The following is an 18640-nucleotide window of genomic DNA, read 5'->3' on the forward strand; positions in this document are numbered from 1 at the left end:
TCAGACCCCTCCCCAAAATCTACCTGAATCAGACACTGCGGAGGGGAGGCCCAGCAATCTGTGCTTTTTAAAGTATCGTCCAGGCAGTTCAGATGCATACTCAGAACCACCTAGTTAAGTTCTTAATTTGATCAATTACAATTGTTTTCAAACCTAGCTGCACCTCAGAATTAGTGGAAAGAAAAACAAAACAAAACTAGGTATCTCCCAAAAACTACTGAATCAAAATCGTGGTGGTTAGAAAGTAGTGATTGGGAGTAGGGGTAATCAGAAATTTTTTTTCAAAAAGCTTACTCCTGGTGATTCTAATGCATAGCCAGTTTAATATCGAATAATCTAGTAATACAAAATGAATCACTTTTTGACTAAAAGGATATATATAGATATATATAAATGTATGTTTTTCTAGACATAGAAGAACCCCAGGAGAGAAAGATTACTTGATATATGATATCAAATGTCGGGGTGAACCACTGACCATAGGTCTACTCCAGGGGTTAAAAACAGAACCTGTGTAAGTTGGCATATATACTATATATATGACATAGGTTGGAATTGACAGAGTTCCATTTCTTAAGCTAAGTTAGGTAAGTTATATTTTTGACCCCAGAATTTATTCTTGTGATGGGAGTTCATTTCTTTGCTTCTTTAGATAATGGGGGCCTCACTGGCTTGGGCCGGAAAGCCATGTCTACTTTGAGGTTTAGGCAGTCCCTAATTTAGTTCCTGTGCAACCATGCGCATATCAAAGTAGTGACTACAGGACATACCACTGACTGTGGCTATGGGTACCCTATGGTCATCATCTGGACCTCAGTGGTGAGTCCAAAGCAGTTGTGAGGAGAGAAGGTATACAAAGAAGTAGCTGAGTTTAGAGACTAGCAGAAATTCTGAATCCAGTAAGCCCAAATTACAGGATTTCCATCTTGTTTTGACCACCTTGATAAAGATGGAACCAGAGATCTTTTAATTATGATGGTAGTTGCTTGGTTTTTATTGTGACTTCTTTCTTTCTCAACTGATTTGGTCCAATTCTTATTTCTTAAACTGAAGTAGAGGTGTAGATTCGCTGTATATGTTTAATTAGGAGTTAAATTATCCTTACATCCTGAAAATCGTTTTCTAGTGTCTAGCCCAGGGTTAAATGCAGTGAAAGAAAGTCTACCAGTTTTGTGTTGTTGCTTTGTTTTTGTTTGGGGGATGGACTAATTCCACAGTTCTGTCTCTCATATATTTAGTGCTTTTAGTCCACATGATTTGAAAAGCACCTTATTAAGGTGCTGTCTAACTCTGTGACCCACTGATATGCTTCATTAAAGCCAGTCCTAGGTTTAGAGCTGGGTGTCAGTGAGCAATATGTTGATGATATGAGTTTTCTTTTGATATATGGGGAAGATTTGGAAAACATTATCACATAATTCTCAAAGTAGATGTAGAAATAGTAGTAGTAATAGTAGGGTTCAAAACTTTAATTTGGGAACATTTCTTAAGAAGATTTCAGATATTTTCCCATTTGCTTGCAAGTTGATTTCGTCCATTTTTTTTTCCTCAGAAAATCATATAGATGGTATATGTGCTTCATGAATGATGAAACAGAAGTTATACTAGCTGTTGTTCCAAAACCTATATGACCAAAAGCAGAGTGCATCCTCTATATCAGAAAAAAGCAAGGATTTTTATTTTCTTCTTACTGCTTTCTTATGTCATTACATCAGACTTACCCTTACTCCTTCCTGAGGACTTTTTTTTCTATGTTTAGTTGATATCATTTTAGAAATACACTCCTGGAGCCTTTGTCTCCACAGAGATTTGTTACAGGTTTCTTGACAGAAAATTACTTACTTGTATTTCTTGTCCTCTGCAGATATACAAACCCAGTAGATCATCACTTGCCTGCCCTCTGTCCTCCCTGAGTTGGGGATAGTTGGCTTGTTATTGTTAGACACTATTATGGTTATTATTTTCATTTCAAGCAGTGTTGAAGGCGTATACTTCAGTGCCACAGAAGGAAAGGCATATTCAGACAGATGCATACCTCCTGCTGGTAGGCGAAGTCAATAGCTTAGAAACTTAAGAGCCTCTAAAATCTGACCTGTTTTTTACCGAGGCATAAAAACATATTGAGTAATGAAAACTGCATTCACAAACAGAAGCAGAATTACAGAGTATTTTTTTTTAAATGTTTTTGGCTTTGTAATAAGAATTTGGCAGTCACATATATTAATCCTTCATTTTCTGAAGTTGATTAATCTCATAATTTCTAAAATTCTGTGTATATATTTATATGCATACAAATAAAGAAATGGACTGGCAGAGAATCATGATAGCAGCAGTTGGCATGTTGCTGCAAACACCCTCTGCTCCAAACGGGGGTCTCTCCTTGCCTAACCTGGCTTTGAATGGCTACTGCTGGCTCCCTGGGAGGTGGAAAAAATATCACCACCTTTCTTGGGCAGAAATGTAGAAGTTAAGTGGGCCATTTCTCAGCTTGTGTGTTCTGTGGATAACGGAACACAGAATTCCTTAGGGTCACCCTGAGGGTCAACCAAGTATCCCATTTTTAAAGAATGAAATTTATAGCTTTGATACAGTGACTTGAAAGGGGGCACAGAGAACCTAGTTTGCCTACAATTGAACAATATATAAATCTTCCAAAAAGTAATACTCTTTCAGAATCAGCTATAAGCACTGTTTGAGAAGAGAGTTCACGGTAGCGGGGAGGGGGTGGTCACAGGTGTGATGTTCTCATCTTTCTTCTTTGGAAGGGTGTGATGTATCCCCAAATACATAAAGAGGTGGATTGAGTATCATGTGTTTGGGGATATGTTTCAATTTCCACACCATGAGTTATAAAGACAAATACACAAAGGTATTTCTCATCCATTATAAAATAATTAACATTTATAACTCTGATTTTAAAAGGAGTTGAATTCATGGTAACTTAGCAACATGAAATTCAGTGGAGTCAATTTTGCAACATATCTTACAGAAGTCTGAATCAGACAATAGGTTTCCAATTAAACTGTTAATTATGTCATTTGATACTTGGCTTGTAGGGCAGAAGCCCAGCACAGAGAGCATGAAGCAGACATAGCATTAATAATATAATTCAACTGATTCTTTTCTAAACATATGACAGTAATTTCATAGCATGCTTATCAGTATTTTTAAAAATAACTAGATATTTTAACTGAAGGTCAGCACCCTTTTTTTTTTCATTTTCCAACAGAATTTAGTATTACGTGTGTACTTTATGCTGAAATAAGGTGATTGCCCAGCTGTCAAGCAGAATCCAAAAGCCTTAGCATGGCCTATAAGATCCTACATGGTCCAGCTGCTAGTGACCTCCAGGTCCCACTGTGTATTCTCTTTGCTCACGTCCTCCAGCCACACTAGCCTCTGGGCTGTCCTTGGAATAAAACAAACATAGTTCTGCCTCAGTCTCTGTATTTGCTCTCCTTTCTGCCAGGAAAGCTCACATGTTCACACGGCTCACTCCTTCACTTCAGTCTTGGTTCTGCTCAAGATATCACCTCCTCAAAAAGAGTTTTCCTGACATCCTAACTTCAAGTGCCGGCACCCATCACTCTCCAATCTCTTAACCTGATTTATTGTTTTTCATAGGGTTTATCACTACCTAACTTTATATTTTATATCTACTCTGTTTTTATCAACTGTCTGTCCTACTAGAATGTGAGCTCTGTTGAAACCAAATTTTTGTCTGACTTGCTCTAGAACAAGACCCTGGCACAGAGTAGGAACACAATAAATAACTATTGAATGAATGAATGTGAATTCTCTTGGAATAAAAAAATTGACTTCGCATTTTGTTTAATAATACCAGAAAGCTACTCAGTATGAATATTCTTCTTAGTCATTTACATTATTTTAAGGGAAATATAAAGCCCTAAAAGTTGAATTTTGAAATATATATATAATTCATTCTATATCTGGGATATTTATCCCTGCAAGGATTTATTGACATTCAACCGGCCCAGGATTCTTCTATGTTACAATGAATATCTTCTTTTTAAAATAAACATTTTTTGGATTATGAAATTAGTATATACTCACTTTAGAAAATCTGGGAAATACAAATACTATAAAAAGAATAAACTTAAATCATCCATAATTTTACTACCCAGAAATAACTACTGGTAAAATGTTTTCTTTCAGTGTTATATAAAGTTGAGATCCAATTGTTTATCAGAGTTTATTATCTGTATTTTTCCCTTAACATTTTTCATTTAACATTATACCTTAAGCATATCTTAAGAAACATAATTTTTAATGTCCTCACAATATTCCATTTTGTGTATGTCTCATACATTATTTAAACATCCCATTTGTCTCTTATTCTTGAGCATTTAGGTGGTTTTTGGTCTTGTGATACAATTATAAAAAATACTGTAACGATTATCTTTGTATAAAGTTGCACATTTATCTTCAGATAAATTGAAATAAATTTGCACTTTTTAAGGTGACTAATACTATTTTAATGAAGTGTGCTATCTCGATGCTAATAAAGTATTAAACATTCCCATTTATTTAGGGATAGAATTTTTTTAAGAATTATATAGATGGTTTCTATGTTAAATGGGCTCACGTTATACTTTTTAGTTCTTGCACTTAACATTATATCATTGACATCTTTCCAAGTTACTGCCTATATGTGTACTCTCCCTCATTTCTTTGAACTATTGTATAAATTTACATATATGAATGAACCATTTTTTTTACTTAGTATCCTACAAATGGATATTTAGTGTTGCCCCCTATTTTCTCACTAGTATAAATATTGCTGCAATTAAAACTATCTTTGCTCATTTGTGTAAATTTCTAGAATTAGAACTGATAGGTGATCACACTGGTCAGAATGGCCATCATCAAAAAATCTGCAAACAATAAATGCTGGAGAGGGTGTGGAGAAAAGGGAAGCCTCATACACTGTTGGTGGGAATGTAAATTGATACAGCCACTATGGAGAACAGTATGGAGGTTCCTTAAAAAAACTGAAAATAGAAACCATATTTTTCTTAATAGAAACCTGAGAAAACCATAATTCAGAAAAACACATGCACCCCAATGTTCATAGTAGCACTATTTACAATAGCCAGGACATGGAAGCAACCTAAGTGTCCATCGACAGAGGAATGGATAAAGAAGATGTGGTACATGTATATACAATGGAATATTACTCAGCCATAAAAAGGAATGAAATTGGATCATTTGTTGAGATGTGAATGGACCTAGAGAGTGTCCTAGAGATTGTTCATACAGAGTGAAGTAAGTGAGAAAGAGAAAAGCAAATATTGTATAATAACGCATATATCTGGAATCTAGAATGATATAGATGATCTTAATTGCAAAGCAGAAATAGAGAAACAGACATAGAGAACAAACGTATGGATACCAAGGGGGAAAGGGGTGGGGTGGGAGGAATTGGGAGACTGGGATTGACACATATACATTATTGATGCTATGTATAAAATGGATAACTGATGGGAACATGCTGTATAGCACAGGGAACTCACCTAGTGCACTGTGGTAACCTAAATGGGAGGGAAGTCTAAAAGGGAGGGGATATCTGTACGTGTATGGCCCATTCATTTTGTTGTGCAGTGGAGGCTAACACAGCTTTGTAAAGCAACGATGCTCAGCCATAAAAAGGAACGAAATTGAATTATTTGTAGTGAGGTGGATGGACTTAGAGACTGTCATACAGAGTGAACTAAGTCAGAAAGAGAAAAACAAATAACGTATGCTATCACACATATATGGAATATTAAAAAAAAAATGGTTCTGATGGACCTAGGGGCAGGACAGGAATAAAGACGCAGACGTAGAGAATGGACTTGAGGACATGGGCGGGGGGGAAGGGTAAACTGGGACAAAGTGAGAGAGTAGCATTGACATGTATACACAACCAACTGTAAAATAGATAGCTACTGGGAAGCACAGGGAGATCAGCTCGGTGCTTTGTGACCACCTAGAGGGGTGGGATAGGGAGGGTGGGAGGGAGACGCAAGAGGGAGGGGATATGGGGATATATGTATACATACAGCTGATTCACTTTGTTATACAGCAGAAACTAACACAACATTGTAAAGCAATTACACTCCAATAAAGATGTTAAAAAACAGAAGAAAAAAAAAACACCGTCAGAGAGAGAGATAGCCTGCTTGTATGAGGGCTTATTTTCCGAGCTTTCTATCAAGGATCATGGTCTTGGGTTGGTTGCTCTCCAAAGCCTGCAAATAAAAGGTATTTTGTAAAAACAACAACAAGAAAACACTGCTAGGTGAAGGCATTTGTGCATTTTTAATTTCAACATGTGTTGCCAAATTTCCCTTCATAAATGTTTTGTGAATATATGCTTGTAGAAACAGCAAATGAGAGTTCTTTCCCCATACCTTCTCCAACACTGATCTTTTAATGTCTTATAGTATAATAGATGATATATGGTATCTTACCTTTAGTTTACATTTCTTTTAATTTTGAATAAGATTAGTCATATTTTTATATACTTGTTAGCCATTAGTCTTCTCCAGGCTGTATTTTAAATAGCTGCTGTCTTTCTTCAACAAGAGGTGTGTACTTAGGAGTGAATATTCCACCCCATATTACTTAATTTTTCAAAATTATTTACTTCACATGATCAAATTTGGATGTATGTAAAAATGTTAGGCAACTTTTTATTGTTATTTTTATGTTGTTTTTGCTTTTGCTTTTTAAAGTAGAGGATTCTCTGCCTGTTAAAATTTGTTCCATAGGAAAATAAAGTTTAATTTCAATAGCTATTAAATTTATAATAATTATTTTTATGAATAGGTGATGTGTTACTGAATTATGGGAAAAGCATGCATCAAATTATAACAGAATTTTGTCATTATATCTTTGACATATAAATGAAAGTGTTAATTTATTTTTAGTGATTCTCTCATAGAGTTCCAAACTTAAGGTATTCATTAAAGTATTTGACTCTAAGGAATCATTCACCAGTACTGCTTTTTATGATAATGAGTATATTATTAATGCCAACATATGGAATAGTGTAGTAATAGGTAGTTTTGCTTAAGATCTCACATACATTATCTCATTTGACTCTCAGGCTAATCTTGAACCTTTAAATATTGAGTGACATACTCACAATCAAGATCACATAGTGGTTAACATGGATCTAACTCCAAACCCATGCTTTTTTTCTTTTTAGTAAATAGATCCACAGAATGAGAGACATCTGCCATCATCATATAGTAACACCTGTTCTTGCTGCCGTAGCCAAGTGAGAGTCAGAAGCTCAGCTCCTCCTGTTCTGTGTATTAGGAGCATAATCACTTATATTTGAGTCTTGTTCTATTCATTCATAAGTTTATTTCACAACCTTTAATGCATTTTATCCTTGAAATAATCACGCAAATTAGGTAAGACCAAAAGTACTGCTTTCACTTTCACCCAAAAGGAAAAACACTCTCATGGAAATGATTTTTTTTGAGATTGATAGTGAATTAATGAAGAACCAGGATCAGAATCCAGGGCTTTAGAGTTTTAGATGTACAAGGATGATCTGTCACTTGCCAAGTTGAATGTGTAGAATTTGATACATTACTAGCCTCTATATAAATAAGGTTGAAAATGAAACAGAAATGTACAGTCTTCTGTTTTTCCATCTGTCTGGCATTTTACAATTCTTCATTGCAAAATAAGGCCTAGGAATATCAGCCCATACATTTGTGAGATTCTGTCTCCTCCTATCAGAGAATATAATGCCTGTTTTAGTTTGCATAAGACAGAAATCTCTAGAAAAGGACACTAAGTGAAAGTGAGGAGAAACACACACACACACACACACACACACACACATCCTACCCTGACTCTAAGTTAGAAATATTAAAGAGATTTGAAGTGCATGGACAAGCTTAATAATTGACATGTCTTCAATGAGGCCAAAATTTTATTTTGACTCACTTCCATTTTGAGTATAATAGAGTGTATTGTTAGTATTTTATTAATAATATGGTTCAGATTTTGGTATTTTATAAATTAAACATTCATATTTTTCAAAGTTATGCATTTCTTAATTGATTTTATTATGCTATTTCTAATGGAAAAATCACCTTAATTTAATTTAATGGAAATCAGTAAGGAACTAGAATCACTTAATAAATTTGCCTTCCAACAGAACTTGCACGGATCCCTGTACATAACCTCCTACATTCTACATTGCCACATCTGGGAACATTGCTTAGTATATATATATATATATTTTTTTTTTTTTTTTAAATAAATTTATTTATTTTTGGCTGCGTTGGGTCTTCGTTGCTGCGTGCGGGCTTTCTCTAGTTGCGGCGAGCGGGGGCTACTCTTCGTTGCGGTGCGCGGACTTCTCATGGCGGTGGCTTCTCATTGCGGAGCACGGGCTCTAGGCGCTCGGGCTTCAGTAGTTGTGGCTCACGGGCTCTAGAGCGCAGGCTCAGTAGTTGTGGCACACGGGCTTGGTTGCTCCGAGGCATGTGGGATCTTCCTGGACCAGGGACCGAACCCATGTCCCCTGCATTGGCAGGCGGGTTCCTTACCACTGCCCCACAAGGGAAGTCCCTGCTTAGTATATTTTGTAAACTTGGTCAAATACATATTTTTCTCACAGCATACCCCAGAGGTCGTTATCACTGAGAGATAGTGACACAGTGTTTACGCATCATCAATAAGACCTTCACTTTGAGTTGCTTTTTCTTATGGTGATGAGTTGTCAGCCTTCCAAAAATCTTTTTTATTCAATTCTGACCCCTTTGTGAATTTAATAGAATCAAAAGACTTGCCTATGACAGTAAAATGGTTTTTCCCAGTTAATACTTGTCTAGCTCTAATAAGGATCTAGTCAAGTTTCAGTGAAGGTGACCTCTTTACCACTCTGTTTGAAAGAGTTGAGCCAACTGCTTTCAGTAGTGAAATTATTCCATGGCAGGTTGTGTGCTGTACCAATCTTTTAGACCTCTAACTTCTTTTAAGAGGAAAATTAGATTGAACTCTAATCCTGCTCACTAACAATGGCTGCATATGTGTCTTTTCTCTTGGAACAGCTCAATGGTTATTCGGGACTTAACCCTCCGCAGTGCTGCTAGCTTTGGCTCCTTCCACCTGATCCGTCTGCTCTACGACGAGTATATGTTCTACTTAGTAGAACATCGTGTTGCTCAGGCAACAGGAGAGACACCCATAGCAGTCATGGGTGAGGTAAGAGAGGCTAAAAGAGCTATGACCCCACAGGGCTTTCTAAAAAGATCTGAATTTTATTTTAATCTAAATGTGTTAATCATCGAAGCAACGGTTCCTAACCAATGAGTCTTGGACCCCAGAGGGCCTGTGTGGTTATTTCAGGGGGTCCTTAAATCCCTCTGTTCATATATATTTTCTTAGTCAAAGGTTCTAAAACTGTCGATTATATCATGTGAAAGTACATGGAATATTTCAATATGCTATAAAGGTGTCTATGTAAAAGAAAATCTTGAGAATCACTGAACTTTAAAAAATCCTTAATATTACTCAGTCATAAAAGAGAATGAAATAATGCCATTTGCAGCAACAGGGATGCACCTAGAAATTATCATACCAAGTGAAGTTAAGTCAGACAGAGAAAGACAGATATTATATGATATCACTTATATGTGGAATCTAAAAAAAATAGTACAAATGAATTTATTTACAAAACAGAGACTTACAGACATAGAAAACAAACTTATGGTTACCAAAGGGAAAGCAGGGGAGGGATAAATTGGGGGGTATGGGATTAACAGATGCACACTACCGTATATAAAATAGATAAGCAACAAGGTTTTACTGTATATAGCACAGGGAACTTGATCCAATATCTTGTAATAAACCGTATGGAAAAGGATTGAAAAAAAGTTTATAGATATATACATATATAAATATATGTATAACCGAATCACTTTGTTGTATACCTGAAACTAACACAATATTGTAAATTAGCTATACTTCAATTTAAAAAAGATCCTTATTGACTGGAAAATAAGAAAGATTGATGCTTCTGATAAGGCTAAGGGCTAAGGAACTCAGAGGAAAAAGTTAAATATGTGTTTTGTAGACTCTTTTTCCAAGTGCCCAAGAACAAAATGAAGGATAATAACAATGATGATGAAAATGATAGCTAACATTTTGGGGGCACTTACTATGTGCCAAACACAGTCCTAAGTCCCTTATGTATGATAAAGCATTTAACACATACAACAACTCTTTGAGATAGGTGCTACGTTATCCTGTTTACAGATGAGAATCTGAGGTTCAGGAAGAAAGCTAAGACACAGAGAGATTAAAGGGTTACATAGCTAGCAGACAGTGGAGACCTGTTTTGAATATTCAGTCTGATTTTCATACCCATGCTCCTAATCACTAAAGGTGTAGGAAAAAAGTTCTCTTCTTCTTAATTTCTGGATAGTGTCAAAATGTATTTTCAACATGTCGTAAAGCTAAAATGCTAAAGTTAATATACACAAGGGCTGGTTAATATAATGAGGGACAGATGCACATGCACAAATGATTCAGCCCTGGCTCACTTTGTTGTATTGAACTGGGTTTTGATTGAATCCAGATTTTGCTGGATTATGCCAGGTTAGGCAATGTTACATATTACTGCCCAAAGCAGTCAAGAAGACATGTTCACTTTTAAGCTATGTGTATGTGCTTATTTAAATTAAAAAAGTAAAAATAAATATTAGATGCTTTTCCTAGTTTAATAAATATGATGGTAAAGGTATAAATTTAAAAATATATTAAAATACCTCAAGGACCTTTATAAGTATTATAAATAAAATACATGTGACTTTTATTCAGAAAGTTGGTTAAAATAGTCTTCTTTCCCTCTTTAAAATCCCTTGCTGTATGCTGATCTATATGTGTTTGTATGTTTCTTAATGGTGATTGTGCCTAAATGATGCCAATAATATGTGTGTGAGATTAAGCAAGATTCATTTTAGCTTTTAAATTACAGGCAGGGCCTCATCATTGACCAAAAACAATCTGGACTTTTCTTAGATTTGACTTCCCCTCAGTGCCTCTTTCCTTAGTTCTTTTATAGATGCCTGGTTGCAAAACGCCCAGTTGGCAAATAGATTAAATACGATAAAATTTTTTAACTCAGGGCTCAAAACTTCTGAAATAGACATGCCTTTTGGTATATTTAACACATTTGGCAACTACCTCATATGCTCCAGGACCTCTTTAACAGGATAACCAGGATAATGATAAACAGCGATTCTCATTAACACCATGTGACTAATCCTGATGCGTGATCTCTGCTTCCCTTGCATCTCTAGGGAACAAAGCCTGTGGCCATGAGCCAGTGACACAGTGTGAAGATTTAGCGACCTCCTCATATGCTAATACAAGCAGTACTGGCTCACCAGTATTAAAATGGCCTTATGTAGTCTATACTGCCAATTAATCATTCTAATGATTTAATTGACATTCTTTTTTACTATATGTAAACAATGTAAATGAATTAGACAGATTGCCACATGATTCAAAGATATAATATAAAGTCTAGATCAGAAAATAAGGTATAAATACCTTCTCTAAGATCAAAGATCTAAGCATACCTCTTGATTTCTTTGCTTACTATCTCCTTACCCAATTTATAGGAAAATCCTTTGAGCTGTCTTTGCTCATCCATTATTCAGCCCAGGCCAAGTAAAGCTAATTTTACAGACTTGATCTCCCCATAAAACATTGATGCTTCATAGACCAATTGGCCATTATAGACCTGTTGGCCATGGTCATATTATCATGTCTAAAATTTCTTGATTCTTGGGAAAAGGAGAGGAAATTCAAGAGAAAAGAAGGCTGTTTTCTCCTGCATCTCTCACGTGTTAGCCTAAGCCTACCCTAGAAATGAGATTGGAGGTAAAAAAGGCTTTCGTGTGTCAAGCCTCAGCTGCATTCTTAGCTCCTTAAATGACTTCCCTTTCCAAACCTCAAGTCCAGAAGTGCCTGTGTATATAATGGGAGCAACACCGCAGGCCAAAATCCATTGAAATCCATAAAAATCACCATTACCCTCAATTGCAGCAAGTGGTTTTCAATCAACAGTAACAACAACCACAAAAACAATAATAATTGTCACTATCTATTGAGAATTTATTATACCCTTAATGAAATCAAGCTCTTGATTTATCTACTAATGGTCCTTTCTCAGTAAATGGTACCCTCCCTGTCGATCCTGTTGGATATGTGAGCGTCATCTTTATGTATCTTTCTGTCTTGACCTGCATATCCAGCCAGTTACTAAGTCTGCCCTTTCCCAAACTCCCCATAGTGCAGTCAGTATCATCTTATGAAAATGCAAACCTGATTGTGTTATCCACACTTAAAACCCTTTAGTGGCTTTTTCTTCTTCTACTTAAGGAAGAAAAGTCTTTCCTTGGTATAAGATCTGGCCCCGTCTCTCTGATCAACCTCACCCTCCCTCTTCCAGGTCCTTCTGCTGCAATCACAGTAGTCTTTTCTCTATTCTTATTCACCAACCTTTTCTCATCATTGGACCACTGTGTAAACTGTTCTTTACCTGGAACCCTCTGCCTGACTCTCCTTGCCCATTCTAACTCCTTCATGTCTTAAATATCAGTTCCTCGAGGAGGCCCAATTTCCCCCAGACTACGTTAGATACTCCTTCACTCTCTGATTTTTACTTTTACTTTTCATTCTAGAACCTACATAATATTAATTGCGTGATTCTTTGTATGATTTGTGTTATCGAAGATTTAACGCCTGGAAATAATGGAGAACTTTAAGTTAGAAGAACTAAACTCTACTTATAGTTCTGTCATTTATGGTAGTATAATCTTGGGCAAATCGTGTTCACTTTTGTTGGTTCTCAGACTTATCTCTAAAATTAATTTATTCATTTATTTAACAAATACTTCTTATGCATCTACTCTAGACCAAACATTATAACGTTTAGGATATAGTGATGAACAAAATGGATTTTGGTGCTGCATTCAAGGAACTTACATTTTAGTAGGAGATACATATTTGTTAAATGTTCATATAACTACATAGCTATAAATTCTGATAAGTGCTGTAAAGGAAAATTAAAGGGATATAGGAATACTTAAAGAATAATATTCACTTGTGGGTGAATATTATTTTTAATCTATTTTACAGATGATGAAATGAGACACAGAGCCATCAAGTCACAGTCACACAGAGTCACACAGCTACTAGGTTGTAAAATCAGGTTCTGAAACCAAGCAGCCTGGCACCAAAGCCCTTGCTGTTAATCTGCCATGCTTATTACCTGCTGCAGGATGGGGTGAGATTGGAAGAAGAATAGTTCAGAAATCAGTAAAGGGAAAGCTGAAAAATAGTCACAAACTTTATTGGACATTTGTTTTACCTTTATAGGTGCTGTATTTGGGAGAGGTGTCAGGCAGCTAAATAGATCCAGAAGCAAAGGGAAAGGTTTCCTTTTCAAAGTAATTTAAGGATAATTAATATATCTTTTCACTAATGTGAATTCAATAAATGAGTTTTAAAATTAACGTTATTTACATTATTTGAGCAGGCAAGAGAGACCAGTACATCATGTTTTACATATAAACACAGTATGCACACATACAAGTTTTATTTTTACATTCCCTGTAGCCCTGACATTTCAGTTGTTGAAATGAAGTCTACCATGTAATGGAACCCCCAAATGAAACAACATCACCACCATGAGTTTTCTTCTAAACGTCAGCCTGCTACTACATTAATACTGAGCAGTAGGTTATTTAAAGCATTTGCATTTCCAAAGTTTCATTATTATTTTTATTTTTTGCCTAGATGATAAAAAGGAAACAATTTATTTACTGCTAAGATTTATGCAATTTTTTGAATTTTTATTTAAATATTATAAATATGCCCATAGAGTTTCTGGCAGTGGTGAAATTTTAAGAGTAGGAATAAAGTAAAATAAACAAATTGCATCTGTTTGCACACCTGTTAAATTTTTTTAAAAATCATAAGGTTTTCTGTACAGCTCTGACAAGGAAAATTGAGCAGAACAATATCCTTTTATTTGGATTTTATGACTATTTGAAGGATATTTAGAAGTTAATGGCATACATGCTTTATTTCTTTAAAATATACGTAGTCTTAATATATTCACTGAATCTACAAATTTTTATTGCTTCATAAAATGATTTTCTGTGACAAACATTTTTATATTTAATGTATTAAATATATTTAAATTGTCTTTATCATAATTTAATTATACTTAATATTATATCTATGTAATCAACTTTTTGAAATAAAAATAGGAACCAAAAGCTGCTTTAATTGCTCAGCTGTGAATATCAATATTAAAAATATAATATTTTAGTGATATTTTTAGGGAAAAAAATTGAGGAACTCTTAAGGATTACCATTAAAAGAAAAATGTCTTGGCTTCACTAAAATTGATATACTCAAAGTGAAAGGGGAAAAAACTCTTTAAAATTTAAAAACTGGAGAAGAGCAATAATAATTCACAGGCAAGCTTTTAGGATAAAAGTTGAGTGAAAAACTTCCATTTGATGGAAGTACAACCATCGTAAATATGCATGGATGCTTAAGATAAAATCGAATTAATGAAAAATAGATTTCAGTGAGCATTATTCTAGTGCAACTAGGGAATACACTGAAAATGTACCTGTTGAATAATAGACTTGTTATAGAATATTTAAAAGGGATGAATCATATCACAGTTGAAATCATTTGCAGGAAAAAAAAATCTTGGAACAGTAGTAACTTAAAAAGTGTAATGAATACTTGTCAAAAGTTATATTAGTTATCATTTATAATAAAGCTTACTGTTTATTAATATTTTTCTAATTGAAGACTGGTCTTGTGACAACTACTGTGCTAAATGTCTTACATTTTTATTTAATATTCACCAAAACCTTACAAGGGATATGTTAGTGTCCCCATTTCACCCATAAGGAAAACAGAGGTTGAAAGTTGCCCAATATCAGAACTAGTGGTAGCACTAACTGTAGGAAGTGGGGCTGTCTCACTCCAAATAGCCAAATGGGTTCAATCCACATTTTAATTTTTCACCATATAAATTGTTTATAGACAGTTTTGGAATAGGGACTAATTTATTTCTGTCTGTACTTTATAACTCCCCCAAATGCCTGCACACTCGCAATCATGCACAAACCAGATGCCTGGTATGAAAGCTTTCATTATTTTGTTCTAAGGCTTCTTTCCTCTGCATTGCAGGATGCATCTTGATAGTCCTACCACCCTTCCTCTTTCCACTTTTTGTTGGTAGACGTTCAGAATATGCAAACTAAATGGAATATTAGTCTAAGCAAATTGCAGTTGGAAAGCTAAATCTGCCAGAAGACAACAACAACAACAAATTACACCCTTCAGCGCCTCTGTACCCACCCACAGGCCAGACCTAAATCAAAGTTATGTTTTTAGAATTTGCAGTTTGCTTTTAGCTGTAAATCTGCTCCTCTACATTAGCACAACTCTGACAACTTGAGAATAAATGATAAAAGTGACCCCCTGGAAAGCCTTTCTCCTACACCTTCATCCTCCAAGTTCCTAAGAATTATCTCTGTAGATGCTCTCCTCTTGTTTTTTTCTCCTCTTTCCTGGTTTGTCATTCTGTTCCTTACTCTCCTTGCATGTGAGCAAAGCACCTATTGACTCAGCAGCCCAGGGCTGCAACCCTATCCCTCGGGGACCTCTGCTCATTAGCTTCCTCCACTTGGTTTCCTTCCCTGCTTGCTCTGGGCTCTAACCTCTCCTCACATCCTCTTCAGGGAATGGAGTTTTGCTTACAGCTCTGGTCTAAACACAATCCCACAATAGGTGCCCCAAAAATACTCATTCAAGGAAGGAAGTACAAAAGAATGATGGAAAGACAGACAACCAACTAACAGAACTTCTCATTTCATTTCATGATGGACATACTGGATTTCTATATCAGCAGGAAAATAATGCTCCTAGACCAAGAAGAGCTCCCTCTCCCCAGAATACTCCTTCAGTATTTCAGAGAACCTCCGTATGAAGTTGGGTTTTCATAAGTGCTTACAATGAGAGATTAGTTTTCCTAAAGTGTTTGGAAGTGGGAAAAGAGAAGAAAATAGAAATCCAAGATTTCTTGACATTTTTCAAGAACTAAAATGATCACTGTAGACGTTAGGAAGGGAAACTCGGCACACTGTCCTCTTCAGCAAAGTCCACCACTGGGCTCTTTGCTTAGCGAGAGGTTAGCCTGGTAGCCCAGCCTCAGAGTCAGCTAGGTGTGAAAGGTTCCCTGGCCTAGATTAAGCATGACAGCTCCCCCTGCTGGCCTCCTTGCCATGCTCTATCATCCTGTGCCCAGCCCAAGTGGCTCTGGCCTTCCATTGTCTTTCTGGTATTTTTGCTCAGACACAGGTAAAGTTGATGGTTGCTGGTTCTCTTGGTAAAGAAATAGTCCTTGTTTGGGATGGGTAATTTCCTCAATTCACAGGAATTGTTTTCTGCTTTTCACCATCACTATACTAAAGTATACTTTCATAAGTACGAGAGATTCTCAGCAAGTATATGGGCCAGTTGTGATGATCCTACAAGCACTTCAAATCTGATTCATGCTTGTGGTAAAGATCTCCTTGGTACAAAGAGAACATGTTTCCACACTTCCACCACCCTTGTCTCTCCAGTTAATAATTTCCCAAAAAAGGGAAGTGGTATAATCAAAATAGGTACTCCTCTGACATAATAAATTAATATCATGCTTTCCTGATAGACAGTGAAGGTGGCCTCAGTGGGAGCTTGTCTTTAGTTAAGAGCACCAAGGTTCTTTCTTTTCAGCCCATAGTTTTATTTACATAAAGGATATGCTGCCAGGCCCAACCCTAGCATTTGCAGGACCTATGGTACCCTACGTCTAAATATTTTAAAAATTATGAATCAAACTAGAAATAAAATCTGTTCTATCCACCTAGGTTGGTAAATATATCTTGGTAATAACTTGGAAGGCTGGGTTTAAATTTAAAATTCTTAGGCTCCTCCTAGTTCTATGCCAGAAAATGGTGACACAGACATAGTTGACCCATGGCCCACCCTTGGCCCATTCCCTATTCCTCGGTCCAGTGTTCAGGTTTTGTCTGCCCTTTGCAAATAGCTGCACCTCCGCACTGGCTCTCCCTTCTTTCTTCTAAAGGGTGGACTTAGGGAGAGACCTGCACAGGCCTGAAAGGGGACTTGGGGCTTTCGGCAGGGAATTCTGGGATCTCAGGTAACAGAAGTATGGTCTGGGGGTAGGAGTGAAACACAGGCTCCAGGAGGGCACATCCACGTGGCCCAGTGGACTCCTTGTCTGTGGGGAGGGCCATGGCCACAGGAAAGCCAGAGCAGGGCTCTCCGTGGTGTGGGGCTCAGGACAGAGGCCCCTCTTGGTTTTGCCTAATGGTAGCATTAAATGTTACTGGTTTTGAAATTACTTTTCTCCTCAAAAGCAACTAAGGCCTGTATTCCTACTTCTTCACTACCTGTGTGCTCACTCATGAGTGCTTCTTAGAGGTTTTTTTTCTTGAAGTATAATTGATTTACAATGTTACATTAGTTTCAGGTGTACAGCATAGCGATTCAGTACTTTAACAGATGATACTCCATTTAAAGTTATCACAAAATAATGGCTATATTTCCCTGGGCTCTAAATATATCCTTGTTGCTTATCTATTTTATACATAGTCATTTATATCACTTCTTAGAAATTTTGAAACAATATAAAGGTAGATAAATTACTGTGTTCCCAGGGTGCAGAGGGCAACAAAAAAGCCTGAACAGTCAGAATCATGATGAAAATATGCTACCCGGGTACAGAGTAGCCAACAGCACAAGTTGCCAGGATAGCTGGCTAGCCTGAAGGGGTAGAACCAACAGCAAATATAGGGCAGAATTTGCCTTGGTGTGAAGCAAACTGGCAGAAATCTTAGCCATCTTAGCAGGCTTCAGTAAAACTATTTGGAAATACATAGAAAAGTCCTCTTCCAGAAAAACAAACAAACAAACAAACCAAGGAACACAAGATTTTACCAACTGGAACATTAACTTGCCTTGTGAATTTTATAAAATCGGAAATCACTTTAAAGTCAGCAATTATTTTTCCTCAGTTGTGAAATCCTGTACCAGTGCTAAATGCAATGCTTTGATTAATTTGGTTCTCATTTGGAAGACATTAAAGAAATTAATAGTGTTCTGAAATCCCTTATGATTGAAATTTCAAGACATTTCTCTCCCCCATCAAAAACATTCAAAATAGTTGCCACTACCTAATCCTTTTGTGATCGATTCTACTAACTTCGGTTAATAGAACTGAAATCATAGGAGATTGTGCAGCTATCTAAGGTTTGTAAAGTTCAAGCTAAGTACAGAATATTGAAAGATTGGAATTGGGTCAAGAACTTCCAAATCTGCATGGGAACAATCTTCCTGCTTTTATAGGAACTGCTTTAAAGGCTCTTACTCCTTTATTGACTTCTTAGAAGAACAGAGCGAGAAGCAGTTGGTTAGGTCAAGGTTTACATGTTGACATTCATCTGAGCTCGTCAGCTATTTCTGGTTGTGTGATCATCCTCATTACGCTAAAGGTACAAAACAT

At 36.3% G+C, this 18640-nt stretch overlaps 1 protein-coding gene across 6 annotated transcripts in view; it reads left to right on the plus strand.

Moving 5' to 3' along the window:
* Positions 1 to 18640, plus strand: part of RFX3 (regulatory factor X3) — a 293286-nt gene that overhangs the window by 262038 nt on the left and 12608 nt on the right. For all 6 annotated transcript variants that reach the window (XM_036854090.1, XM_036854085.1, XM_036854088.1 and 3 more), the window contains one exon: positions 9081 to 9234. In XM_036854090.1, the coding sequence (XP_036709985.1) occupies positions 9081 to 9234 (154 nt within the window). The remainder of the gene's footprint in view (positions 1 to 9080; positions 9235 to 18640) is intronic.

The sequence above is a fragment of the Balaenoptera musculus genome, chromosome 6 (genome assembly GCF_009873245.2).
Source record: "Balaenoptera musculus isolate JJ_BM4_2016_0621 chromosome 6, mBalMus1.pri.v3, whole genome shotgun sequence".
Taxonomy (NCBI): Eukaryota; Metazoa; Chordata; class Mammalia; order Artiodactyla; family Balaenopteridae; genus Balaenoptera; species Balaenoptera musculus.